The 27,899-nt window shown below is 49.1% G+C and overlaps 2 protein-coding genes across 3 annotated transcripts; one reads left to right on the top strand and one right to left on the bottom strand.

Annotated features, from left to right (window-relative positions):
- Positions 1-14: 14 nt before the first annotated feature.
- Positions 15-15,172, bottom strand: LOC309400342 (zona pellucida sperm-binding protein 3-like). Its single transcript, XM_081968772.1, has 11 exons — positions 14,637-15,172; positions 13,109-13,227; positions 11,655-11,758; positions 10,709-10,886; positions 9,382-9,502; positions 8,075-8,166; positions 7,333-7,463; positions 5,010-5,129; positions 2,570-2,677; positions 696-995; positions 15-195 (listed from the first exon to the last, which is right to left on the bottom strand). Exons 1-11 carry the CDS (start codon positions 14,904-14,906, stop codon positions 32-34), a joined length of 1,707 nt encoding a protein of 568 aa, XP_081824898.1. The 5' UTR covers positions 14,907-15,172; the 3' UTR covers positions 15-31.
- Positions 5,023-27,100, top strand: LOC309400343 (asialoglycoprotein receptor 1-like). 2 transcript variants are annotated; one of them, XM_081968774.1, is made up of 9 exons: positions 5,023-5,146; positions 19,488-19,582; positions 20,999-21,115; positions 21,713-21,808; positions 22,425-22,496; positions 23,404-23,490; positions 24,962-25,113; positions 25,568-25,674; positions 26,633-27,100. In XM_081968774.1, the coding sequence occupies exons 2-9, from the start codon at positions 19,489-19,491 to the stop codon at positions 26,781-26,783; spliced, it is 876 nt and encodes a 291-aa protein (XP_081824900.1). In that variant the 5' UTR covers positions 5,023-5,146; position 19,488; the 3' UTR covers positions 26,784-27,100. The 2 variants fall into 2 exon arrangements, with proteins under 2 accessions (XP_081824900.1, XP_081824899.1); XM_081968773.1 differs by lacking the exon at positions 5,023-5,146 and adding an exon at positions 17,863-18,021.
- Positions 27,101-27,899: the final 799 nt, after the last annotated feature.

Below are 27,899 nucleotides of genomic sequence, written 5' to 3'. Positions count from 1 at the left end.
AAGGCGAGGCACCCCAGGCGGAATCTCCGTTTTATTTGCAGTGCAATTCTAGACTGACGGACGAGGCCTGGGGGAAGCGTCGGCGTCTTCGGGCCAGAAGCCAGACCGCCAGGGAGAGAAGGGCCACGACCACCGCACCCGCCGGCAGCAGCAGCAGGGGCCACCCTGGCATTTTCCCCGAGGGTTGCTCCCCGTCTGGAGGAGGAGGAGAAGGAGGAGGAGAGAGAGAGAGAGAGAAAGAGAGAGATATTTCCACCAAGGAGGGCGAGACTCAGCTTCACACAACCACCCCCCCACACATCCTGATTTGGGGGTGTCTGACAACTTTTAAGACCGGTGGACTGCAACTCCCAGAATGCCCCAGGCAGCAAGTTTAAGACTACTGGACTACAACTCCCAGAATGCCCCAGGCAGTAAATTTACAACTACTGGACTACAACTCCCAGAATGCCCCAGGCAGCAAGTTTAAGACTACTGGACTACAACTCCCAGAATGCCCCAGGCAGCAACTTTAAGACTGGCGGCTTTAAAAAAGAGATTAGGAAGCCATTTGTCTAAAGCGAGCCTCCTGCTAGAGCAAGGGGTTGGACTAGAAGACCTCCAAGGTCCTTTCCAGCTCTGCTCTTCTGTTAAAATCTCCCTCCCCTGGCAGGCCAAAGCTTTCTGCCCCTCTGCTTTGGCTGTGCCCGTCTCACCTTTTGCTGCCATGTTTACTGCTGCTTTGGGGAGCTTTGCAGGGGTGAAGGCGGCCGCATCTTCCAGGGGGCCGGGAACCCCCTCGGCCTTGTTGGCCAGCGCTGATCTCTCTGTGCCAGACGATGGGGGCGGTGACGGCCGAGTGGGTGCCAACGTCGGTGCCAGAGCAAGCGCTCGCTGGGGCGGGGAGGCCAGCTGCTGCTTACGAGGCCCCCGGCCTGTGACTGCTTCCGTCGGGTCTCCGAACCCGGAGCCTTCTTCTGCCCCACTGAAGAAGAGGGGGCCTTGCTGGACAAGCACTGGCAAGGGGGAAGAAGCATTAGACCAACCCAAGAAAGTCATTAGCTTCTTTGAATGACCTCATAACCCCTTGCGGGGTGGAATCAGGGCAACTGAATGGAGCTCAGTGGGGTTTTTTTTACTGGCCGGATGCTCTTCCCTGTTGCCAATGAGGAGTTTGGTTCGGCAGATATATTCTCATTGTGCCCAGAGAGAGAAATACTGGCCTCTACCTGGGATCAAACTCCTGATTGTGAGGCAAGGCCACCACCCCACTTTAGACCCACCCAAGGAAGTGGTCCCCTCAGATTGAATGCCCCGTTAGCAGAGCAAGCTGGGAGAACGGAAGACGTTAGCAGAGCAAGCTGGGAGAACGGAAGACTATGTTTTATACGGTAGACATTTCCGAACGCCCTTCCAGAAGCCAAGAAAGGGCTCAGGGAATGATGGGCTTTGTGATCCAACAATTGGAAGGGGCCCATTGGAACAAAGCAGATGACCAATATGGCTAGGATTCTTTACCCAACCTTGGCCCCTTTGCGACTTGTGGACTTCAACTCCCAGAATTCCCCAGCCAGCATAGCAGCATAGTCCAATCATCTTAAAGCATGGCTGGCTGAGGAATTCTGGGAGTTGTAGTCAGATATCTTAAAGCATGGCTGACTGGGGAATTCTGGGAGTTGTAGTCCAGATATCTTAAAGCATGGCTGGCTGAGGAATTCTGGGGATTGTAGTCCAGATATCTTAAAGCATGGCTGACTGGGGAATTCTGGGAGTTGTAGTCCAGATATCTTAAAGCATGGCTGGCTGAGTAATTATGGGGAGTACTAGGTACTCCCATGTGACACCGTTCCTGCGCGAGCTGCACTGGCTCCCTGTGGTCTACCGGGTGCGTTTCAAGGTCTTGATTACGATCTTTAAAGCGCTCCATGGCTCAGGACCTAGCTACTTGCGGGATCGTATTCTGCCCCATACATCCCTACGACCCATCCGCTCGCACAGAGAGGGACTTCTCCAGGTGCCGTCTACCAGACAGTGCCATGGGGCGGCGCCTAGGAGCAGAGCCTTCTCTGTGGCGGGCCCAGCCCTGTGGAATGACCTTCCCCCGGATATTAGGACTACCTCTGACCTCCGCGCCTTCCGGATAAAGCTCAAGACCCACCTATTCCAAGTAGCTGGCCTGGCTCAACCATAGTTCGTTCACTCTGCTCCTGACGGGTTTTTAATTTTAATTTTGTGATTTTTGGAATTTATTAGGGGATTTTAAATTGTGTTTTTAATTGTCTTCATTCATCTGCCTACCTCCTCCATGTACACGTATTTGTTTATTGTGTGTGTTTTGTCCATATTGTATTTTATCTGTTTTTACTGTACGCCGCCCCGAGTCCTTCGGGAGAGGGTGCGGCTAAGAAATAAATTTTATTATTATTATTATTATTATTATTATTATTATTATTATTATTATTATTATGAGGAATTCTGGGAGTTGTAGTCAGATATCTTAAAGCATGGCTGGCTGAGGAATTCTGAGAGTTGAAGTCCAGAAGTCATAAAGTGGCCAAAGTTGGAGACCCCTGCCTTATCCGGCACTTACCTTCCAGGGGGGCCCCCAAATGATCCTTCCGACCAACCGAGATGCTGGGAGACCCCTCCTGCTCTCTGAAGGGTGGGTGGGTTACCTTTGGCACGGCTGGTATCAATTCTGCCGGGAGTAGAAACAACGCCTGTTAGACGTACACAACTCATAATACAGGTAGTCCCCAATTTACAACAGTCCGTTTAGTGACGATTCCAATCTACAACGGCACTGAAAACAGTGAATGATGTCTGTTTTTCACACTTACGACCGTTACAGTGTCCCTGCAGTCACGTTCTCAAAATTCAAACCCTCTGAAATTGTCCGTGAGCCCCAAATTCCCCTTGCTACAAACCAACTTCTTTCAGGCTACAGTTGTTTAGTGAATCGCTACGGTTGTTAAGTGAGACACGCAGTTGTTAAGTGAATCTGGCTTCCCCCCCCTTGACTTGGCTGTTCCGAAAGCCGCAAAAGGAGACCCTGGGACACTGCAAACCATCATAAATATGAGCACAATAAGTGTCTGAATTTAATCCTGTGGCCTCGGGACATTTCAACGGTCCTAAGTGTGAAAAACCTTCATAAGTCACTTTTTTTCAGTGGCGCGGTTAACTTCACTAAGTTGTGAGTCCAGGACTCCACACAATTCTGCATTTCTTCTGCACTTCCCTTTCTCACAAAGCTAGTTGTGCACAACTTCTCTTTTTAGAGGAAGCCTCCCAAGCCTGTTGGAAACTTCAAAACCTCAGCAAAATTGAACATTTGCTCAGCGTTGCCAACTTGTTGGGGGGACAACAGTTGTGTTATTTTGGTTTCCGCTTTTCCTGATTTGGGACAAAAGCTTTGGCAACCGTTGTCCAAGGCGGTGTGACAATTGCGCGATCCCTCTGCCCTCGACAACCCCGGGAGTTAAAATGCTGCCTCGCCATTTTATTGACTCTCTGCTTCCTTCCTCCAGATGTTTCGGGTTGCGGGAGTTCCTCCCCAGCTGTTCAAGCTGATTTGAAATCTTTTTCAGAAACTTTAAATCTAAAAGGTTTGAAATTTATAAATCTAAAAGACTTTTAAATCTTTTGCAGTATCTTTAAATCTAAAAGACTTTAAAATCTTTTGCAAGGTCTTTAAATCTAAAAGACTTTTAAATCTTTTGCAGGATCTTTAAATCTAAAAGACTTTAAAATCTTTTGCAGGATCTTTAAATCTAAAAGACTTGAAAACTTTAAATCTTTACATTTAAAGATTTAAAACTTTTAAAACTTATTTAAAAACTTTAAATAAGGGTCTCAAACCAGGGGATCCTGTCCATCATTAAAACCATCATTCCAATCAGCTACCATTGTTTCCAAGTTTCTTTCTTCCCCACTTGGAACTGAACCCAGAAGGACTTTTCTTCCAACAGTTCGATACTTGGCAAATTCTGGGCAAAAAATAAATAAAAATAAGCTACTGATTTCTGCGGGGGGGCGGCGGCGGGGAGACCAATCCATTTATTATTGGAATCTGCAACGTTTCATCACGATGAATGCTCCCATGGTGTTTTTTTTTTTTTAAAAAATCGGCCCCAACTTTAGTAGAGGGTGGGAATGCAGGGGATTACTCCTGGATGCCATAAAAGCATTCAAGAGAATAAATGATGATGATATTACGATCAGCAATTATTATGGGCACGCCTGTTAGGGAGGGGGTAAAATCATAAATCTCACCCACGTGACTGAGGATTGCTGCAAATGTCCACAAAAACAAATTTGTGGCCTGAGTTTGTCAAGGGCCCAAAATGCCATTGTGCAAATCCAGGGGCAGGGGGAGAGAGGCCGGCCATCGGAATTTTAAATCCAGGTAAGTAAATAGCTGCAGGGAGTGCTTGACTTAACAACAGCTCATTTCATGACCGTTCAAAGTTACGACGGCATTTTGTAACTGTCTCTTTTTCTTACGACCGTTTTCTTACGGCCGTCGTAGCATCCCCCTGGTCAGCTTAACAATGGATTTGTACTTACGACGACTGCAGAAGTGTCCCCACGTGATCCCCTTTTGCGACCTTCAGACCAGCTAAACCCGACAGGGAAGCCCGATTCACTTAGCAACCGTGTCGCTGACCAAACCCCTGCGGCGATTCGCTTAACAACGGCCAGGAAAAGCCGTCCAAAGGGGCAAAGCTCCTTTAACAAAGCTAAATTCTGGGCACCCGTGTGGCCGAGGACTACCTGTGCATTCCAAGCTCTTCGGTCGCTAAGTGAGCGTTTGTAAGTCGAGGACTCCCCCACGTGGGGAGGAGAAAGTGTTTTCCATGAACCAGGGCGGGTAGGAAATGAAAGAGTTCCAGAGAAAGTGATTGATGAGGATTTCTGAGTATGGAAGGGGAAGTGAAAATGCACGGGAATTTCTCCCCGGTCAGGAGGCATCTCTAAGGTCACATGGGGGTGTCCCTGGAGCCCCAAACGAGAGAAAAGTCCGGTACCTTCCATTGCCATCTCCTCTTCCGCAGCTTCTCCAGGAAACTGACCGGTGCTCCCTTGCTGAGGGTCCAAGACGAAGAGGGGTCCCAGGGCCAAAGCAACCTCAGGAGTGTCCGTCTCCACTGTGGACGTTAAGAAGGTGAATTTTAGCTGAACCCTTCTTAACGTTGTATTGCTTTGATAAGAGGACATTTGGTATAAATTTTATAAATGGTGAAAAAAGGGGGAAAAGTAAGTTAAACTTAGACAAACTATTGTTAAATAAAGGACTGATAATGGATAATAATGTCATAATTCGTATTGACTGGAAAGACACAGGTTGAGATATGAAAATTAATAATAAAATACTAGTTAAATTTAGATAAAATTAGAGCATTATGTTAAAAATGTAGCGATAATGGATAAAGTTAGATAAATAATTGATAATGATAACAATGTATACATATGTATTGGTTTGATAAGAGGAAATTTGGTATAAATTTTAAATGGTGAAAAAGGGGGGAAAGTAAGTTAAACTTAGACAAACTATTGTTAAATAAAGGACTGATAATGGATAATAATGCAATAATTTGTATTGACATGATAAAAGGGAAATTGGATATAAATTGTAAACAATGATTAAGAAAAGAGGTTTAAAAACTTTGTTATTAAACATAATTAATTTTTTCTTTTGAATGTGTTATAAAGGGATAATGTGATTGGATGATATTGAAAATAGATAAGGGAATGCCATTATGTGGTTTTGTTTTAAACTTTGGAATGCTTGTTATAAAGGGACGTTAAAACAACTATAGTCATATGAAGGATGAGGCATGATGACAGCAATATATATAAAATATATGTGATGTAAAATAGATGATATGAATCATAGGGGATGACTGTGGAAGGGATGAACGAAAGTTCTTTGTAACCAATTGACACACTTTCTACCATTTGTAATGGAAGATGATTTTAAGGTGTTTGTTTGTGTTTATTCAATTTTTTAAAAAAATTATATATATATATATATATAAAAGAAGGTGAGTTTTAGCTGAACCTTTCTTACTTTCCTTCCAGACTGAGCCCTGGAAAGGGGGGGGGGTGCCCTACGGAGAGTTACCCTCCCCCAAGCTTCCCCATTGGGAATTCAGCCTAGCAGGATGGAGGCACCCCATCTGCAGCTAAAGCGAGAGAAAGGGAGAGAGAAAGGGAGAGAGAGAGAGAGAGAGAGAGAGAGAGAGAGAGAGAGAGAGCCACGAATCAAAGGAGGGGGTTTAACACAATGACCGAGTTGGAAGGACCTCGGAGGTCTTCTAGTCCAGCCCCCTGTTCAGACAGGAAACTCTAACCCTAACCCTAGATCATTTCAGAAAAATGCTTGTCTCTTTTGGAAAATAATACCTTCTGCAGGCAAGCCGTTCTACTGATTAATTAACAGGATAACAGAATTGGGAGGGACCTTGGAGGTCTTCTAGTCCAGCCCCCTGCTCAAGCAGGAGACCCTGTAACATTTCAGACAAATGGCTGACCACTTTCTTCCTTAAAACCTCCAGTGATGAGGCACCCATAACGTCTGGTGGCAAGCAGTCCCACTGGTTAATTGTCTTCACGGTTAGGAAATTTCTCCCACGTTGCTTCTGTCCTTGATTAGGTTTCCATCCATTGCTTCTTGTCCTGCCTTCGGGTGTTTTGGAGAATAGGTGGACCCCCCCTCTTTTGGGGAGGGGGCAGCCCCTCAAATACTGGAAGACTGCTGTCATGTCCCCCTTAGTCCTCCTTTTCATTAAACTAGACACCCCCATTTCCTGCAACCCATTGCATATAAATCCAATAAAACAAAACAAACAACAAACAAACAACCCTTCTTCCTTGAATCATCCTGATTCTGGCTTAGCATGCTTCGGTTGGGACACTAGGAAACCCAGCCCGTTCTGGCTCCTTTAGGGGAGGGGGCTCCGTTAGGGGAGGGGGCTTCGTAGCAGGATGCATGGGGGAGAACCAGCAAACATTGACTTTTTCTGAGCTTAGAAAAGGGCCGCAGAACTGCGAATGGTCACCAGAGGGCAGCAGCAGACAAGGTCAGTGTCCCAATTTGCTGCCCTCTGTCACAGTGTTTTCAACAGCGGCCTGGGGGATTCTGGGAGTTGAAGTCCCGCCCATCTTAAAGGGGCCAATGTTTCACAGATTAACCGAGTTGGAAGGGATCTTGGAGGTCATCTAGTCCAACCCCCTGCCCCCTCCTCCAACAGGTTGGAAAACAGGGTTCTAAAGCTGGCCTGGATTTGTGCAGCCCAAATGCTGACCCCCTAAATCTCGTTTCCCGACGCTGACCCCCACTCCGTTTACCGGTCAAGCTCCTTTGCCAGGCCATCTCTCCATGGTCAGGGCCTTGGGGGTCCTGACCCTCCTTTGCCCCACCGCAGCTCCGGGTCTCGCAACAGCTGCAGATGGCGACTGGTCCTTCCACTGGGACCCACCTGCCAGGGAAAAACAGCTGGCTGGAGAAGGCGACCGAACCCCTGGCTATTTGGGAGAGCAGGAAGTTACAAACCTTGCAAAACCGATGGCTAAATTTCCTAGGGGTCTCCTGCCCCCCCCCAACCCACTCCTTTTTCCAGGTGCCAGGCTACAGCTCCCAAAACGCACTTATAAATGTGCTAGAAACAGCCTGCCCTTGAAATGGGCTGGTGCAGGTAGTCCTGGAGTTCATTTAGTGACCGTTCAAAACTACAGCAAAAAAAGAGAAACTTATGACCGTTTTCGTACTTATGACTGCATGCCCGTGGCCGCACAATCGAAATTCAGCACTTGGCAATTGGCCCCTTGGCAAAATTTCAACACTTGGCCATTCGACTCGTACTTATGACCGTTGCCACGTCCCTGGAGTCACGAGGTCCCCCTTTGCGACCTTCCGATGAGCAGGTTCGCTTAAGAACCGTGCTCCTAACTTAACAGCTGCAGCGATTCGCTTAGCAACCGCAGCAGAAAGGTCGTAAAATGAGGCGAAATTCACTCAAGAATCTAGAAACGTTGGGCTCCATTGGTCGTAAGTTGAGGATGGATGGTATTGGGAAGGGGACGAACTCACGAATGGCTGGCTGCGTCGAAGGAACAAGCTTTGTTCAAAACATCTGGCGCTTGGTCTCCCGGAGTGACTTTCAGGCGGCAGGTTATGTAAATCTGGGGGGGGGGGGAAAGAATAATTTTTAATCCCCAATTCCCAGTGGAGGGAATTCTTCCTCTCTTTTTTTTGCCATAAAAGGTATAATTCTCAACCTAAGTGATTTGAAGATGGGTGGACTTCAACGCCCAGAATTCCCCCTCCCAGCTAAACTTCCTTGTTGAGGGCCAATGATGCGTCCGTCGTTGGGCTCAATTTTGATATAACCCGCGTGTGCCAAGGCAAAGGAGGCGCCGTCTGGACACAGCGATGAGATTGTGATAGGCCTGGCATCCATCCTGGGTTCTCGGCTTGGCAAAGACGCTGTGCGCGAAACCTGGTTTGTTAGGGGAGTTTGCTAGTTCGGCTCCAGAGCCAAAAATGGCTAAACCAGGATAAGGAAAGTGTGTGTGTGTGAATGTAGCTACTCAGATGCATTCAGGATTCATTCTTCACATCAGACTATAATTTAGTTCACCCCGTGTTTCTCAGACTCAACACTGTTAAGAGAGGGGTGAAATGCTAGCCCTTCTGAACAGGTCACTAGAACTGGTAGTAAAAAAATGCTTTAAAAAGTGTGTGTGTGGGGGGGAAGTTCCGTGACAATCAGCTGTGGCACGCGATCGTCAGAACCTCCTCCCCCACCCACTTTTTAAAACATATTTTTACTACCGGTTCCGGCGAATAGGTATTTAAAAATGCTTTAAAAAGTGGGGAAAAAAATTCTATGACAATCACTTTTTAAAGCATTTTTACTACCTTTTTAAAGCATTTTTACTACCTTTTTAAAGCATTTTTTTACTACCTTTTTAAAGCATTTTTCTACTACCAGTTCCAGCGAATAGGTAGTTAAAAATGGTTTAAAAAGTGGGGGAAGAAGGTTCTGACGATTGCACACGGATCCGTCCGACCATCGGAACCATTTTTTTCACTTTTTAAAGCATTTTTTCCTACTTATTTGCCTGAACCAGCAGAAAAAAAATGCGGGAAAAAGTTGGCCACACCCACTCAGTCACATGACCCTCCTCCACCAAGCCACGCCCACAGAACCGGTGCCCCAAAATTTTTTAGATTTCACCACTGTGTTAAGACATTTGGACTACAACTCCCAGAAGTCCCCAGCCAGCAAAATGTTGCAATTCCTGGAGGGAGGGGGCTTGAAGGAGCAGAATCCATCTCCGCAAAGGAGACCCTTGCCCGGCACACCCCAACCCATCCTCCACAGCAGAACCAACCAGTTTCTGGGCCTCTCCAGTGAATCGGAAGGCGTCCACGGTGAAACGCAGGGTCTCCTGGCGCAGCCGTGGGGCGAGGAAGGCGGATGAGACCCCTTCTTGCCGCCCGTCAAGTAGGCATCTGTGGGAGAGGGGCTGTCAGCTGACAGCAAGACGACACCCCCCCCCCCGGTTTCCCCAAATCATTGCTCTCCCAGGCAGTCCTCGACTTACAACCTTTCGTTTAGTGACTCTTCAAAGTTTGAAAAAAAGCGACTTATGTCTGTTTTTCACACTTGTGGCTGCGTGATCAAAATCCGGCCACTTTGCAACCGACTCGTATTTATGATGGTCCAGGGATCATGTGATCCCCTTTTGCGACCTTCTGGCCAGCAAACTCCATGGGGGAAGCTGGATTCGCTCAACAACCGGGTGACTCGCTCAACAAATGCAGGGATTCATTTAATGACTGTGGCAAGAATGGTTGCAAAAGGAAGCAAAACTCAGTTAACAACCGTCTTACTTAGCAGTTTTGAAATGTTGGGCTCTGTTGTGGCCGTAAGTCGAGGACTATGTATTTAGTATCACCCGTGCTTCCCTCCCACCCAGCCACGCTGCTGGTAGCTTCTAGCCCACCCTCCACCCCACAGGGTCCAAGCAGCAATCCTTATGCCATCTAGGATACTTGGTTCTCTGATCATTTATGAAGAACCGATGGATGGATGGATGGATGGATGGATGGATGGATGGATGGATGGATGGATGGATGGATGGATGGATGGATGGATGAATGGATGGATTGTTGGGTGGGTGGATGGATGGATGGATGGATGGATGGATGGATGGTTTGATGGCTGGCTGGTTAGTTGGTTGAATGGATGGATGGATGGTTGGTTGGATGGATTAATGTATTGATGGTTGGATGGATAGATGGAAGGTTTGGTGGGTGGGTGGGTGAGTGGATGGATGGATGGATGGTTGGTTGGTTGGATGGATGGATGGATGGATGGATGGATGGTTGGTTGCTTGGATGGATGGATGAATGGATGGATTGTTGGGTGGGTGGATGGATGGTTAGTTTGTTGGATGGATGGATTGATGGTTGGATGGATGGATGATTTGGTGGATGGGTGGGTGGGTGGATGGTTGGGTGGGTGGATGGATGGTTGGTTGGGTGGATGGAAGGGATGTTGGAGGTCTTCTAGTCCAATCCCCTGCCCAAAGCAGGAGACCTCCCGGGCAAATGGCTGCCCAATCTTTTCCGGAGAACCTCCCATGAAGGAGCACCCACCGCCTCTGGCGGGCAGCCGTTCCATGGCTTAATCATCCTTCCCTGTGCGGCTCTTACCCACTGGCGCCCATAATCTCATACTGGGGCCCGGAGGCGGGCATGGGGCTCATGCTGGCTCTGCAGCTGTCCACCCAGAGCCTCAGGAGCAAGTGGTTCTCCGCTTGGACATCGGCCTGGAGGCGCAAGGGCTCACCCAGTAGGAAGCGGTCAGAGACTCTTTTGGCTGTCCAGTCATCTGTGCCAAGAAAGACACAAAGCTACAGTGGATTGGGCCACCCACCTACCCATCCATAGGTGGGTTGCTCCCAGTTTGAACCGGTTTCAGAGAACTGGTAGTGGTAATTGGGAGTGGGTCACCATACTGGTAGTGACAGCTGGCTGGCCATGCCCCTGAACTGGCTCGCTCAGACGCTTGCCCTGCCTCGCCTTCGCCACCTGCATCTACGCAACTGCCTCCTTCTGCCTACACACGGGTAGGCTGCATTCGTGCTAGCCTAGCCCCCCCCCCCCCAGCCAGAGTCTCCCAAAGCCGCCGGCAAGCTTCAGCTGCTGGAGAGGGCGTCGGCAGGAGGGGAGGCTGTTGGCAGGAGAGGGCAGCGGGCTCAGCTGCAGCCTGGATGAGCCGAGGAACTTCGGGGAGCCTTCCACGTGCTGCACCCCCTTCCCCGTCGGCTGCAGCCCAGGCCTCACCTGGTCAACTGGGCAGTCAGCCGGGAAAATGGCGAGCAAGCGAGTGGGGTGGCCGTGTGGCCGTGAGGGAAGGGCGCAGTGGTGGGGGACCTACCCCACCATCAATTACAATGCCAGTTGGCAGAAAAGTCTACTCCAACTGCGAGCAGCTTCCAGGAGATCTGAGGTCCACCCTAGATGGTCAACCCAGCTTCTCCTGGTTGGCCAATGGAGAAGTGTGCTAGTAAGTGGGCTTCTCTCCCTCTTGGCGACTTAGGGGTTTGGACTTCAACTCCCAGAATCCCCCCCAACCCCCTCTTCTCAGCTGCCTTACCGTTCATCAGCCTCAAGGAGAACGCCAACTTGGCTTCCCTCAAGGCTGTGGACTGGAAGGGGAGCCAGGTGGGGTGGAGGGCCTTCCTGGTCACGTTGTCCCTCCTGCAAGAAGGAAGAGAGAATGGGGAGGGGGATTCCAGTTTCTCTCCCCCCCGGATCTCCCGTGTTCCAGCCCCCACCCTCCCGGGCTTCCTATGGCCCTTGTTCAGGAATGGGTCCTCCTTCGTAATCACAGGGACGAAGGCATGCGAACACCCCCCCCCCCCTTCTGGGCCTATTCCTGCCCCCTTTTCTCCCATTGATGAGAGCACAAAGCTGCAGAAACATTTGCCAGCTAAGTCTGTCTCTCTTCAACCTTGGTCACTTGACCATGCATGGACTTCAACTCCCAGAATTCCCCAGCCAGCAAGGGTTTACCTTCTTTCCTTCCTTCCTTCCTGCCTTCCTTCCTTCCTTCCTTCCTTCCTTCCTGCCTGCCTTCCTTCCTTCCTTCCTTCCTTCCTGCCTTCCTTCCTTCCTTCCTCCCTTCCCTTCTTTCTTTCCTTCCTTCCTTCTTTCCTTCTTTTGTCTATTTTCCCTCCCTCCCTCCTCTGTCCCTTTCCCTCCCTTCATTCCTTTTTGTTTCTTCCTTTCCTACTCTTCCTTCATTACTTCCTTCCTCTCTTTTGTCTATTTTCCTCCCTTCCTCCATCATTTCTTCTGTCCTTCCTTCTTCCCTCCCTCCCTCCTGTCCCCTTCCTCCCCTCCCTTCCTCCCTCCTTCCCTCCCTTGTCTCCTTCCTTCCTTCATTTCTTTTCCTCCTTCCCTCCCTCCCTCCCCTTTTTCCTTTCCTTTCTTCTCTTCCTTCCATCGTTTATTTGTTCCTTCTTTTGTCTATTTTCCTTCTTTCCTCCTCCCTACTTCAGTGTCCTTCCTTCTTCCCTCCCTCCCTTCTCTGTCCCTTTCCCTCCTTTCATTCCCTTTTTCCTTATTTCTTTCCTTCCTTCCTTTCTTTTCTTCCTTCCTTCTCTTCCTTCCACCTTTCTTTTGTCTATTTTACTCCCTCCCTCCTTCAGTATCCTTCTTCTTCCCTCCACTGCCCCTTCCCCCTTCATTCCCTTTTTCCTTCTTTCTTTCCTTCCTTCTCTTCCTTCCATCCTCCTTTCTTTTGCCTACTTCCTTCCTCCTTCAGTGTCCTTCTTCTTCCCTCCCTCTGTTCCTTTCCCTCCCTTCATTCCCCTTTTCCTTCTTTCTTTCTTTCCTTCCTTCCTTCTCTTCCTTCCTTCCTCCTTTCTTTTGTCTACTTGCCTCCCTCCCTCCCTCAGTGTCCTCCCTTCTTCCCCCCCTCCCTAATGGAATTGCCCTCTGTGCAACCTTCCCCAACAGCCAGGAGGAAGGCCCCAGAGGACAAAGCCCCCTGCCCCCTTACCTTCCCCTCCCCTCCCTCCCGGCCTAGCCCAGTCCCATCCTCACCTGGGATAGCGGCATTCCAGTCCGATGGTGGCACCACGACTTCGGGCAATGACCGGATGGTTGGTCAGCGAAGGCCTGTAGGAGAGCTGGGTCTGGTAGATCAGGAAGTCGGGGGTCATCTGAAAAGAGGGGAGCCAGGGGGGGTGGGTTGCTGTGGGGCAAATGCACAGTGCCCCCACAAGGAGCCAATGGCAACTCTCTGGAAAGGGGGCCACCAGGAAGGTCTAGGATATCGGGGTTTCCGCTATTTTATTAGTTTATCAGAATGTAAAACTGTCGATTATATTTTATCAAAATATGAAAATAAGGGGATGATAAGGGAGAAGATAAACCAGCGTAGGATAAAAGGGGGGGGGAAGCATTTTGAGGGGAGCAGAATAAGGTAACAACATCAAACCTCAATTATTTTGTTTGACTGTCATATCATTTCTTTTATTTCCCCGTAAAGTTTTTTTTTTAATTTTTTGTTACAAATTTTAAAACCTCTTTTCAAGCAAAGTGTCGTCCAGGTTTTATTCCCCTTTTTACATTCTCTCTTGTACATAATTAATTTTACATCTCATGATCATTTCCCCATTATTTCCTTCCCATATTCCCGTCTCAAACGTACATTTCTCTTCACACGTGAACCAAATCATTTTTCGCCCTTTCGGCGGGGAAAAGTATACCAACTTTATCCTTTCATTTCCCATTGGTTATTTCTAATTTCTATAGGCAGCACATATCATCACACATTTTACTTCATTGGTTACCCCCACTTAACAATATGATTTTATTTAACTCTATAATCATCAGCAGTATCAAGATGTTTCATTTTCTACTAATATCTCTCTTTTTTTACCTTCTTCCTTTCCTAACCATTTTCTCCCAACTCGTCTTTTGCTCTCTTTGGTGTTCTATTTTTCTTCAGTTTTGTCCTTCTGTCTTCTACTCTTAAATTCCTCTTTCCCCCCTTTTTCCTCTTTTGTAGTATCTTTTCTTCTGAGTTTCCCCTATCATTCTTCTATAACGTAGTTGAGTTAACCCCCCTTTAAATTCTTCTTTTTTGCCTCCCACTGTTTCTCTCCTCGTTTTATGTTGCTCCTTTTTTGGGGATAGCATTTCCTTTTTTTTCCTTTTCTTTCCATAGTAGCTATTTTCTATAACAGCCAACCTACCATATCAGCAAACTCCCAAACCAATTAAGTTTCTTTTTCTCCCCCTTCTTCCTCACCTCAAGTACAAAGTCCAAAAATGGTTTCCAGGTAAAATTGTCTCTGTGTTTTTTGTTTCTTTAATCAAACCTTGACCACTTGGAAGAGGGCTGGACTTCAACTCCCAGAATTCCCCAGCCAGCCTTCCGAGGCTGGCTGGGGAATTCTGGGAGTTGAAGTCCAGGCTTCTTCCAAGTTGCAAGGCTGTGAAACACAGCTAGAAGGGATGCTCTCCAGAGTTGGTAGCAGAAAAGACCCCTTCCCAGACCCCACAGCTGCCCCCAAAATTTCCCCTTTCCTTCCTCCCAGAGCCCCCCTCCCCTCGACGGGCATACCTGCACCACGCTCCCGCACTCGTGGAGACCCGCTTCGAAGACCACCACACTGCCGGCCTCCAGACTCAGAGGGGGACAAGCTGCAGGTCCCAAGGCCAGCTCCATGGGGTCCACCAACTTGCCCACCCCAAAGAGGTCCCTGCGGACGGTCACCACCATGCTTTGCGGCCCACAGCGCACCTCCACCGGGGGGTGGGCATAGGTGGGCATCCTGGCAGGGCATCCTTGCAGGAGCAGAGCCAGCAGTGGGAGAAAGAGCCAGGCATCCATAGCTGGCCAGCACAAACAGCTCAGCTTCGGCAGGTGAGGCTGTTTGGATCCTGCCACTCACCTGTGGCTCCCCCACCTGTGCAATTAGCCCTGGCCCCGCCCACTCAGAAAGGTGTGGCAGGCAGGAAGGCAGCAGGGACAGCGAAAGGCTGCTGCAGGAGAGGATCAGACAAGAAAGGGGAAGAGGCTAGAGTGGATCGTTAAGCCCTTCATTGGTGGTGGAACTCTGGTTTAATCAAATCATGGTTTGCAGAGCCAACTTCTCTGACTTTGTTTGCATGATATTCCAAAGCAGGAAGGGGAATGGGTCTGTTCTCCTCCTACCCTTTGCTGCCCCCCTTTTCACCCCCCAGGTTTCCGCCCCCATACAATACAATACAATACAATAGCAGAGTTGGAAGGGGCCTTGGAGGTCTTCTAGTCCAACCCCCTGCCTAGGCAGGAAACCCTATACCGTTCCAGACAAATAGCTATCCAACATCTTCTTAAAGACTTCCAGAGTTGGGGCATTCGCAACATCTGGAGGCAACTTCTGTCCCAATGATTAATTGTTCTGACTGTCAGGAAGTTTCTCCTCAGTTCTAAGTTGCTTCTCTCCTTGATTAGTTTCCACCCATTGCTTCCTGTTCTGCCTTCAGGTGCCTTGGAGAATAGCTGTTCGTGCCAGCCAATGGGATCCAGGCTCTTTAATCCCAGGCTAAGGTAAACACTGCCAGAACGGAATCTGTCTATGTTAGGTTAGATGACTGAGTTTTACAATGTAATTAGATCATATGGCTAAAGTAATTATAACATTAAGAGCTTTGGCATGAAAGTAAGAGGAGGAGTCTGAGGAATTGGGACAAGTAGAAAGTCCTAGAACCACAGGAAGTATTCACCCGATAAAGAGTCTCAGTCTAAACCAGGTTAGCCTAGTCCAGGGGGGGGGGGGGGCTGCAAAACTGGCCCCTTTAAGACTTGTGGACTTCAATTCCCAGAATTCATCAGAATTCCATGCTGGCTGAGGAATTCTGGGAGTCGAAGTCCTCAAGTCTTAAAGGGGAAGAACAGCTGGCTGAGGAATTCTGGGAGTCGAAGTCCACAAGTCTTAAAGGGGAAGAACAGCTGGCTGAGGAATTCTGGGAGTCGAAGTCCACAAGTCTTAAAGGGGAAGAACAGCTGGCTGAGGAATTCTGGGAGTCGAAGTCCTCAAGTCTTAAAGGGGCCTGGTTTGGAGACTCCCTTGGCTTAGTGCATAATTGGGCTTTACTTCCGATTGACTGCAGGACTCCAGCTCCCATTGTCCTCAGCCATGGGTGTCTACCAGGTGCAGTCAAAAGAGTCAAGATGGCTGAGCTTCAATGTCATCTTTTCAGCTGGCATCTGGATTTGTTTTGCCCCCCCCCCGCCCTTGGTGAAGATGGGTGCCGGGAGCTAAGGATTGTGGGAGCAGAAGCTGTTTCAGGGAGGCTCCCTCAGCCCCTTCCCTTCCAATTCTCTCCTGGGGATGCGCCAATTGTTGGAAATCTTTGAGGCTTATAATTCCTTCCTTTCTTTCCTATCTCTCTCCTTCCTTCTTCCTTTGCTTTCTTTCCTTCCTTCCTATCTTCCTTCCTTTTTTCCTTTTCCTCTCCTCCCTCTCTCCCTTCATTCTTTCCTTTCTCTCTCCTTCCTTCTTTTTTGTTTTCTCTCCTTCCTATCTTCCTTCCTTTTTTCCTTTTCCTCGCTTTCCTTCCTTCCTTTTTTCTTCCTTTCTTTCTCTCTCCTCCCTTCCTCCCTTCTTTCATTCCTTTCTCTCTCCTTCCTTCTTTTTTGTTTTCTCTCTTTCTTTCCTTCCTATCTTCCTTCCTTTTTTCTTTCCCTCTCTTTCCTTCCCTCCTTCCTTTTTTGTTTCTTTCTGTTTTTTCCTTCCTTTCTCCTTCCTCCCTCCCTTCATTTTGTTTCTCTCCTTCCTTCCTTCTTTCTTTCTTTGATTTCTCTCCTCCCTCCCTTCCTTTTTTCCTTTCTCTCTCCTTCCTACCTACCTACCTTCCTTCCTTCCTTCCTTCCTTCCTTCCTTCCTTCCTTCCTTCCTTCCTTTCTTTCTTTCTTTCTTTCATCTTTCTTTCTTCTTCGGCGCCTAGGAGTAGAGCCTTCTCTGTGATGGGCCCAACCCTCTGGAATGACCTCCCCCCCCCCCCCCGATATCAGAACCACCACCGACTTCCGCTCCTTTCGACAAAAACTGAAGACTCACCTGTTCCGTTTAGCCGGCCTGGCCCATTTATAGTTTTATTCTACCTCCTGGCAGATATTTTAATTGGGTATTTTTAGGGTATTTAAATATTGCTTTTAACTACTTTACTTCAGATATGTACAGTTTCTTATTGCCTCCTCTTTGTGTTTGTATTTATTTATTGATGTGTTTTTATTTGACTGTACACCGCCCCGAGTCCCTTTGGGGAGAGGGGGCGGTATAAAAATCTAAATAAAAGTAAAGTAAAGTAAAGTATCTATCTTTCCTCGCTCCTTCTTTATTTCCTTTTTGTCTCCTTCCATCCTTCCTTCTTTTTTCCTCTTTCTTTCTTTCTTTCTTTCTTTCTTTCTTTCTTTCTTTCTTTCTTTCTTTCTTTCTTTCTTTCTTTCTTTCTTTCTTTCCCTCCCTCCCTCCCTCCCTCCCTCCCTCCCTTCTATCCCACTTTATTAAAGTCCCCCTTTGTAGTGAACTTTCTCAACCTTTGCAACCTGAAGATGGGGAATTCTGGGAGTTGAAGTCCAACCATCTTCGAGCCGCGAAGGTTGTGAAACACCGACCTGCTTCCAATTTACAGTGCATTTTTTTTAAAATAGCAAATTGTACACTCTGGGGAGAAATAATATTGACAGAGCAAAGGTCCCCATGGGGAGGGATGGGGGGGAGGGCAGAAGTGGCCCCATTGCTGGTCCAGCCCCCTCATGCCAGCCCTGCTTTCCGTAGCAGCCAGGCACGGGGCTGGGGGGCGGGGAAGGAATTTGGTGACGGATCTTCACTGTGCCCAAACTTTGCCCGGGAGAAGCCTCCTAACCGAGGTTGGGCAAGCGCTTGCAGGTGGCCTCCGAGTCCCACGAAGGAGGAGGAGGAGGGGGCGCAGGGCAGCATGGCGACTTCGGTGGTCAAGTGAGTAGCCAGGATGGGGTCAGGGGCTTTCTCCCCCCCCCCCGAGTCCCAAAGGGAGAGATGCCGTAGGGTGAATAACAGAACTGGAAGGGACCTTGGAGGTCATCTAGTCCAACTCAAGCAAGGGACCCTACACCATTTCAGACAAGTGGCTGCCCAGGCTCTTCTTAAAAACCTCCATTGATGGAGCACCCACAACTTCTGGTGGCAAGTTGTTCCACGGGCTAATTGTCCTCCCTGTTAGGAAATGTACCCCTTAATTCCAGGCTGCTTCTCTCCTTGATTAGCCTCCCTCCATTGTTTTCTTCTCCTGCTTTCTGGGCCTTTATGGAATAATTGGACCCCCACTTCTTTGGGGCAGCCCCCCCAGACACAGGAAGGCTGCTGTCATGTCGACCCCTAGTCCTCCTTTTCATTCGACTGGACGTACTCTACTTGGGACCTTGTTGGAAGGGGCCTTGGAGGTCTTCTAGTCCAACCCCCTGCTCAAGCCGGAGAACGGTCGTAAATGTGAAACGTGTCACAAGTCACTTTTTTCCAGTGCCCTTGTAACTTTCAACGGTCATTAAATGAACGGTTGTAAGTTGAGAACCAGCTGTATAGTAAAATGACCCTTGGCAGTTGGCAGCTGAAGGTGAGATGTCGTGTTGGGGGGGAAAATGGGTTGTTTCTCTTGAGATGTTCCAGAGGAGAAGACATCTCTCCATCATGGCCCCTTGAAGATGGGTGGACTTCAACTCCCAGAATCCCCCAGCCAGCCTGCTTGCCTTCCTTCTCTCCCTCCCTGTCTCTTTCCCTTCCTTTTCTCCTTCTATCCTTCCTTTGTTTCTTTCCTCTCTTCTTTTGTCTATTTTCCTTCCTTCCTTCTTCTTACTCCCATGTCCTTCCTTTTTCCCTCCCTCCCTTCTCTGTCCCTTTCCCTCCCTTCATTCCTTTTTGCTTCTTCCTTTCCTACTCTTCCTTCCTCCCTTCTTTTTTCTATTTTCCTCTCTTCATCCCTTATTTTGTGTCTATTTTCTTCCCTCCCTACTTCTGTCCTCCCTTCTGCCCTCCCTTCCTCCTCTGTCCCTTTCCTTCCTTTCCTCCCTTCCCTCCCTTCTGTCTCCTTCCTTCCTTATCTCTTTTCCTCTTTCCTCTCTCCCTCTTTTCTCTGTCCTTTTCCCTCCTTCCCTTCCTTTTTTCCTTCCCTTCCTTCTCTTCCTTCTGTTGTTCCTTTGTTCCTTCTTTTGTCTATTTTCCTTCCTTCTTTCCTCCCTCCCTCCCTTCTCTGTCCCTTTCCCTCCCTTCATTCTCTTCTGGGAGCTGAAATCCACCCTTCTTCGTGACCAAGATGAAGAAATTCTGTCTCATAGAAACAGAATTTGCCTCCAGAAACGTATCTCCAGATTCTCCATTCGCCCCTTCCCCATGGCCTCCCCCTACCCTCCATTATATGCCACCCACCCACCTCTGTCCCTTTTCCCCAGCATGGAAGCTCCCGAGTCCCCCCCGCAGCCCGAGATGTACGAGAACTTCCAGTCTGCAGACGTGGAGAAGGAATACGAAACACACTTTGAAAAAGGTACCTGGAAGCGGATCCGAATCATGCAGCGGCTGATGGGGGGTGGGGTGGGGTGGGGGGTGGGGTGGGGACATGGGTTGGTGGTGGGGAAACCTGGAGATCTTTCCTTCCTATTCTATCCTGGTGATCTGCCAATTGTTGGAAATATTTGGGTTGATCCTTCCTTCCTTCCTTCCTTCCTTCCTTCCTTCCTCCTTCCTTCCTATCTTCTTTTCTTTCTCTCTCCTTCATTCCTACCTATTTTCTTCCTTTCGTTTCTCTCTCTTCCCTTCCTACCTTCCATCCTTCCTTTTTTCTTTCTTTTCTTTCTCTTTCCTTCCTTCCTCCTCCCTTCTTTTCCTTTCTCTCCTTTCTTCCCTCCCTCCTTCCTTCCTACCTTCTTTCTTTCTTTCTCTCTCCTTCCTTCCTTCTTTCCTTTCTCTCTTTCCTTCCTTCCCCTCTTTTTCCTTCCTTCCTTTCTCCTCCCTCCCTTCTTTTCCTTTTTCTCTCCTTCCTTCCTATCTTCTTTCCTCCTCCTTCCTTCCTTCCTTCCTTCCTTCCTTCCTTCCTTCCTTCCTTTTTTCTTTCTTTTCCCTCTCCTTCCTCCCTTGGGGGAGTCACGTCATGGTCCCGAGGATAAGGTCAGGGGCAGTGGTGGGATCAAAAAATTTTCACTACCGGTTCAGTGGGCGTGGCTAGGTGGGGGGCATGTGACTGAGTGGGCGTGGCCAACATGACATCACTCACGCCCATTCAGTCACATGCCCCCACCTAGCCACGCCCACAGGAAACGGTAGGAAAATTGTTAGTATTTTCCCCTATCTCCTCCTGCCCTCCCTTCACCAGTCGCCCCCGTTTCCCCACTTCCTCCCCCACATCTTTGGTTGCTTATCTTCCGTGGGGGCTGGTCCAGTCCAGAAGGCAAGCTGACCGGAGTTTTCGGTGGCCCCCGGCCAGCCGCCGTTGCTGGGAAGCAGCTGGCTGGCAAAGAGGAAGACTTGCGAGGCAATGGGCTGCGCGTGCGCGAAGAAGATGGCGGCAAAGGAAGCCGCTTTTCGCCTGCGGCCAGCCGCCGGCCTCTTTGAGAGCTGGCATGCAAAGAGGCGGTGCAAGCGAGCAGCGACCGGATGGGCGGGGTGAGCAACCTGTGACAAGGCCCGTTTAAGGGGCGTGGCCAGCCAGCCATCGCTACCGGTTCGCCGAACTGGGCAAAATTTCTGCCACCAGTTTGGGAGAACCGGTGCAAACTGGCTGAATTCCCCCTCTGGTCAGGGGCTTCAAATCCAGAAGGTACCCACCAGGGGAGGGCTTCTCGGAGATTCTTGCCCCTCGTTTCTCCAGGGGAGAGACCCCCTCCCACCTTGCCAATACGTTCATTTCTGGTCCTCAAAGGATGGGCGGGGGTGGGGTCTTCACAACCTCCTTCTCTTCCCACAGACTTCCCGTTGTCGAAGTCGTTCCCCCGGCGCGTCTGTCCCACCAGCCGCCTCCTTCTGGTGCTGATGGTGTTCTGTGGTGTTCTGATCCTCTCGATCAGCATCCTGGGCATTCAAGGTGAGTGTATCACACAAGACGGGGTGCGACATGGGTTGTGCAAGGCCCCAGGGAGGAGGAAAACGCGAGGCAGACCTGGAGCTGGAGGAGGAGCGTGCAAGATGGGAAGTAAAAGAAGAAGAGAAACGTGGATTGGTCCATGTGGAACCCAAAGCTGCTGGAGTCTAAGTGAAATGCAGGAAGACACGGTGTTGTGTTGTGTTTTTAACCTGGGTTTCAGGTGTTGTAGGAACTGGCCAAAGCTAGAGGGGCCATTGCACGTCATCTAGTCCAACCCCAATCACAGCTGATCCTCAATTTACAATTGTCATTGAGCCCGTAGTTTCAGTCATCATTGAAAATGGGAAACGAAGAAGAGAAACGTGGATTGGCCCATGTGCGAAGCCTCTGCAGACACCTCTGACGGGATGGCAATACATTCAGGCATTTTTTTTTTGTTTTTACCTGGGTTTCGGGGGTGTCGTAGGAATAGAGAGAATAACAGAGGGAGGCTGCCTGGTGCCAAAGGAGGAGAGGGTCAACTTCTACACCTGGGGGGAAGGTTATGGGTTGCCCCCTCCCTCGGCTCTGCTTCCTCCCTCTCTCCCTCTGTTCCAGGCGTTCAGTTCATCAAAAGCCTCCAGGGGACCCAGACGGGCGTGGAGAATATTACCCAGGCGATCCAACAGGGGGCCACCAAACTCAAGGCCAAAAGTAAGGAGGGGCCAGAGGGGGTGAGAAGCAGCACGCAAGCACCCCCCTCTTCCTCTATCCAAATTCCATCCCGGGGGCTACACACTTTCCCAACTGGGACAGACATCCTGTCGGAGAATGGAGGAGCAAACTTTCTCTTGGGAGGGGGTCTTCAGAAGGGGAGGTTGCTGGTGCGATTCCTGCCAAGGAAGGGCGTCCTCCTTCTCCCGATGTCCTCAGCTAAAGGATTCTTGGGGGGGGGGTGGTGTCATGGGAATGGGCCCCGCTCCAACCGGGTATCAAGTTTCCCCCAAAATGCCCTAATTGATTCATGAGCCTCGAGTCAAATTTCAAAAGAAAACCAGTCATTTGTTAGGAGGATTTTGGCAGTGCCTGCTTTGTGCAGTCAGATCTGAGCCTCATTTGAGTTATAGGTGAACTTTACCCCTGTTCCTTCCCTCCCCGCAATCTGTGTCATAAATCACATTTCCCAAGGAGTTGCACCCCTCCCAAGCCTGATGCAGTAATCTGAGATCAGACTCAAGCCAAAAGTATGCGTGAAATGCGCTCCCCCCCCCTCTTCTCATTATGGCAACTTTAGGAGTTGACAGTGGGCCCTCCTTCTTGTCCTCTTTAGGAAACAGCACCGGGTCGAGACTGGCTGAGCTGCAGAAAATGTTGACCCAGGAGAACGATAAGCTGTTGAAAGGTCAGGATTTTTTCACCCCAGAAGAAGCCTTCTTCCAGCCAGGGTGCAGTTGGTGGCGGACGGGGGGGGGGGGGGGGGGGCTTGGGGTCCCTACAGAGGAATAAGGGATGCTCTCATTGTTGCCTTTCTCCGATCTCAAAATCCCTGGCAAGAGAAAGGGGACACAATTGCTGTTGTCAACATCAGGAGGTCCCTGGGAGAGAGGAGTCTAGCAATTTCAAATAAAAGGCAGCTGCTTTCATGAGCCAGCTCACCTGGCAGCTGCAGCCACCCAGCCAACCTGTCTGCCCCACCCTTTCTTCCCCCCCCGCCCCAATTTAATCCCCTCCATCAGCCCAGCCTCTCCATGCGCCGATGAAAGAAGCTGTTGCTGTCTCCACGTCTCATTAAAGCATCCACTTCCGAATCAGTTTTTTTTTTGGAACCATTGATTAACACGGTGCTTTTCAAACCTAGGCACTGGGTGGACTTCAACTCCCAGAATTCCCCCAGAATCTTCCCCAGAATTCCCCAGCCAGCATGTCCCGATGAAGGCAGCTGCTGATGCTTATGAAAGCAGCCGCCTCTGAATCAGATGACTTGGTGGGGTTTTTTTTTTTTGGCAGCTCTGATTAACACTACCTGTTTTCACACGTGGCCACTGGAAAATGGGAGGAATTCTGGGAGTTGAAGTCCCCCCCATCGTCCCGTTGTCAAATTTGAAAAACATGGGACCACACACAACGTGTGCCACCATTAAAAGGGCTTTTTGGTGGTCTGAGACAGGGGAGCGTCAGGGCAAGGGGAGGGTTTTTTTCATGGATAGGGATGGGCTTTGGTTTTTCTCTTGGGATTGTGGTGTGTGTGTGTGTGTGTGTGTGTGTGTGTGTACAGCTTCTTTCTATTCTTGCTCTTCTTCTTCTTCCAGTGATAAAACTGTCCCAGACACAGATGGAAACCTTAGAACAGAATGCCAGAGCTTTGCACTGTGAAATTGTCGAAATGAAGAGCAACGGTAAAAACCAGAGTCTCAAAATTTATTTATTTTATTATTTTTCTTCTCTCCTCTCTTCCCCTGCTCTTCTTTTCTCCTCTCTTCTCTTTTCCCTTCTGTTCATGTGTTCTCTTTTCTCATCTCTTCTCCTCTTCATCTCTTATCTCTTCTCTTCTCCCCTTCCCTCTCTTCTCCTTCTCTTCTTCTGTTCTTTTCTCCTCTCTTGTCTTTTGCCTTCCCTTCATTTCTTCTCTTCTCTTTTCCCCTTCCCTCTCTTCCCCTTCTCTTCTTTTCTTCTCTCTTCTCTTTTCCCTTCTGTTCATGTGTTCTCTTTTCTCATCTCTTCTCCTCTTCATCTCTTATCTCTTCTCTTCTCCCCTTCCCTCTCTTCTCCTTCTCTTCTTCTGTTCTTTTCTCCTCTCTTGTCTTTTGCCTTCCCTTCATTTCTTCTCTTCTCTTTTCCCCTTCCCTCTCTTCCCCTTCTCTTCTTTTCTTCTCTCTTCTCTTTCCCCTTCCCTTCATTTCTTCTCTTTTCTCATCTCTTCTCCTCTTCATCTCTTATCTCTTCTCTTCTCCCCTTCCCTCTCTTCTCCTTCTCTTCTTCTGTTCTTTTCTCCTCTCTTGTCTTTTGCCTTCCCTTCATTTCTTCTCTTTTCCCCTTCCCTCTCTTCCCCTTCTCTTCTTTTCTTCTCTCTTCTCTTTCCCCTTCCCTTCATTTCTTCTCTTTTCTCATCTCTTCTCCTCTTCATCTCTTATCTCTTCTCTTCTCCCCTTCCCTCTCTTCTCCTTCTCTTCTTCTGTTCTTTTCTCCTCTCTTGTCTTTTGCCTTCCCTTCATTTCTTCCCTTTTCTTCTCTCTTCTCTTATTTTCTCCTCCCCTTCTCTCCTCTCTCCTGTATTCTCTATTATTCTCTATATTTTACTTTACACTGCACGAACCAGAAAGAAGGCTGAGAAAATATCTGCAGACCCCTCACCTCCTGGACATAAACTTGCGCCACACCTAACTCAAACCTCCCTTTCTTAGGAGTAGAGATATTTCTCCACGTAGTAAGGCTTTATTGCTCTTATCCTTATCTTCTCATCTTTCTTACCAGAACTTAGAATAACTTTATTGTCATTTTGCATGTACACTAATCTAACATTCCCTTCCCTTCTTCCCTCCTTTCTTCTCTTTTCTCATCTATTCTTCTCTTCATCTCTTTTCTCTATTTTCTCCTCCCTTCCCCTCCTCAATTCGCTCTTCATTTCTTCTTTTCTCATTTATTCTTTTCTTCTTCTCTTCTCCTATTTTCTCCTCCCCTCCCCTCCTCTCTTCTCTCTTCATTTCTTTTCTTTTCTGATCTCTTCTTCTCTTCATCTCTTGATTGTCCAAACCCAGTTCCTGCAACCCTTTGATCATCTCTGTTGCTCTTCTCTGCCCTCTTTCCAAAATCTCAACCTCTTTTCTTAGCTCTGACGCCCTGATCTTTTCTCCCCCCCTCGCCCCCCAGGGAGCAAAAGTGGCTGCTGCCCCCGTGGCTGGCTGACCTTCCGTTCCAGCTGCTACTGGACCACCCAGACCAGGGACACCTGGCAGGCGGCCAAAAAAGACTGCGAAGATAAGAAATCCCACCTGGTGATCCTTAACTCGGCCGACGAGAAAGTAAGTGGGCCAGGAGACTCCCCGGGGTCTCCACCAGGGGGCAGGAGAGAGGGCAGCCCTTCCTCCCACACGGGCTTTATCCCGTTCTGCCCTAAAGCTAGTCCTCGACTTACCACGGTTCGTTTAGTGACCGTTCAAAGCAATGCCGACGCCGAACAGAGCGACCCTTTCTCACCCTTATGACGGTTCCGGTCACGCGATCCCTATTTGGGCGCTCAGCTGTTGGCTCCAATGTATGACGATCGCAGCATCCTTTTGCGACCTTCTGACCCGCATAGGGAAGCCAAAGGTTCACTTAACAACCACATTGATAACAGAAGAACGGCAGCAAGTCACTTAAGGACCGTGGCGGGAAAGGTCATCAAATGGGGCAAAATTGACTAAATGTCTCTCTTAACAACGGACATTCGGGGCTCCATTGTGGCAGTAAGTGGCTTGTGTTTTCTCATGCCAGGACTTTGTGAAGACCCACCGACAGGGGAGTAACACCTGGATTGGCTTGACCGACTCCAGCGGGGACTGGAAGTGGGTGGACGGATCGTCCTACACCGTAGACCCAAAGTGAGTCCATTCGACCGTTGGCTCTATCTCCCCCCTCAAAGGGAATTAAAGCAGCCCCCCCCATTTTTACCAGGTGGCTCATTATATTTTATCATCATCATTTAATGACCCTTGTGGGGTGGAGTCTGGGCAACTGAATGGAGCTCAGTGTTTTACTGGCCGGATGCCCTTCCCTGTTGCCAGGGCGGAGTTTTGTTCTGCAGATATATATTCTCATTGTGCCAAGAGAGAGAAATATCGGCCTCTACCTAGGATTGAACTCACAGTCTCCTGATTTGGAGGCGAGAGCTCCATCTCTAGGCCACTGCATCACTCTACTCATTATATTTTATGCCATGGATAAAATAATAGCATCTGTTTTCATGGGGGGAGGAAAATACCACCAGGAAATGTCTGGTCAGAGATATTTTTAATCCCTCTTGAATGGGGTTTATTATCCCAGGTCAAAGCAGGTAAAGGAGGAGCAGAATGGGGTGGCTGGCTGGGGGCAATGGGAGTTGTAGTCCCACACACAGGGAGAGGGGAGAGAATCAGATTGGAGACGTTTGCTTTGAAGTGTCAATAGATATTCAATGAGATTCATTTTTCTTTTCCTTCCTTCCTTCCTTCCTTCCTTCCTTCCTTCCTTCCTCTTATGTCCCTTCTTTCCTTCTTTTCTTCCTCTTACCCTTCCTTCCCTCCCTCCTTCCTTCCTTCCTTCCTCCCCCCTTCCTTCCTTCTACCTCTCTCCCTCCCTCCATTTATTTCTTTATTTCCTTTTTCTCTTTCTTTTTCCTTCTTTCTTTTTTCTTTCTCTTTCCTTCTTCCTTCCTTTTATTTTCCTTCTTTTCTTCTCCCTCACATCTCTTCCCTCCCTCCCTCCCTCCCTCCATCCTTTGTCTTTTCTCTCCTTCCTCCCTTCCTTCTTTTCTCCTCCCTCTTTTATTCCTTTTCCCCTTTTCCTTTCCCCCCATTTCAGGGACTGGGCTGAAGGCCAGCCAGACCACTGGTACGGCCACGGCACTGGGGGCGGAGAGGACTGTGCCCAGATGACCCAAGGCAGCCTCTGGAATGACAACGTCTGTTCCCGCCCCTTCACTTGGGTGTGCGAGATGGAGCTGGGAATCTGAACAGATGCCACAGCCAGGCACAGCAGCTCCCTTGGCTCAGCTCCCTCGGCATGTGCGAAGGGGTTTGCGTGGGTGGGACAGGCTGATAATTGGTGGGCTGAGAAGCGGGACGGGTCCCGGGATGCTTGGGGGGCAGGGGGGGGGGAGCTTCCCTGCAAGGCGAGCCACCCTAAAAAATCCTCATGCAAAGCCTTGGGAACATCCGTATCTCGCACCTGTCTCTCGCACCCGGGACCCAGATCGAGCTTATGTAAAAATATCCGGAGGGTTCAAAGTCCCATGTCTATTTTTAAAACAATAAAGTTCCTTTTAAAGCAGCCGCCTCTCCATCTTCCACTTAGGGGTCAGTCTCTTTGCGACGGTTGGGTTTTCTACCGCCCTGTGGGTCAGAGGCTTAGCGGTGACATCCCTGGGGTCTCTAGAATTTAGAAGAGACTAGAGCTGGAAGGGACCTTGGAGGTCATCTAGTCTGGCCCGCCTGCTCAATCAGGGATTTAGAATAGAATAGCGTTGAAAGGGACCTTGGAGGTCATCTAGTCCCCCACCACCCCACCCAAGCAGGGATTTAGAATAAAATCGAACCGGAAGGGACCTTGGAGGTCATCTAGTCCAGCCCCCCTGCTCCAGGGGAGAAGTATAGGTATAACCCTATACCATGTCAGACAAATGACTGTCCAGTCTCTTCTTAAAAACTTTAGTTTATTCCCCCCTCCCTCCAGTTTTGCAAATCCTGGCTGAACTTGCAGGAAAAAACTCATTTATACTCGGATGGGAGACCACCAGGTGATCACAATCCTGTAGGTTCAGCTGCAGAGACCCCCCTCCTACCCCACCTGCCCCCCAAATAACTGCAGAGGAGGCAACGCAAATGACAACCCCTTTTGTTGCTGGGGAAATTCCCAGCTCCACCCAAGGGAGACTTGAACTCGCCACTTCGGTCACTCTAAGCAGTCCTCGACTTATGATGGGTCACTTCACAACAGTTCCAAGTAACGACGGACTCTCTCTTTACAAACTGTACTTACGACCCAGTTCCGACCACCAGGCCACCCACACTGCAGTCACATGATCACAATTTATGATATTTTGGAGTGAAAAATTCCTGTTTTCCGGGAA

The sequence above is a fragment of the Natrix helvetica genome (genome assembly GCF_964273705.1).
Source record: "Natrix helvetica genome assembly, chromosome: W".
Taxonomy (NCBI): domain Eukaryota; kingdom Metazoa; phylum Chordata; class Lepidosauria; order Squamata; family Natricidae; genus Natrix; species Natrix helvetica.
Note: the sequence above shows the minus strand (reverse complement) of the source record. Positions and strands in the feature narration are given on the sequence as shown.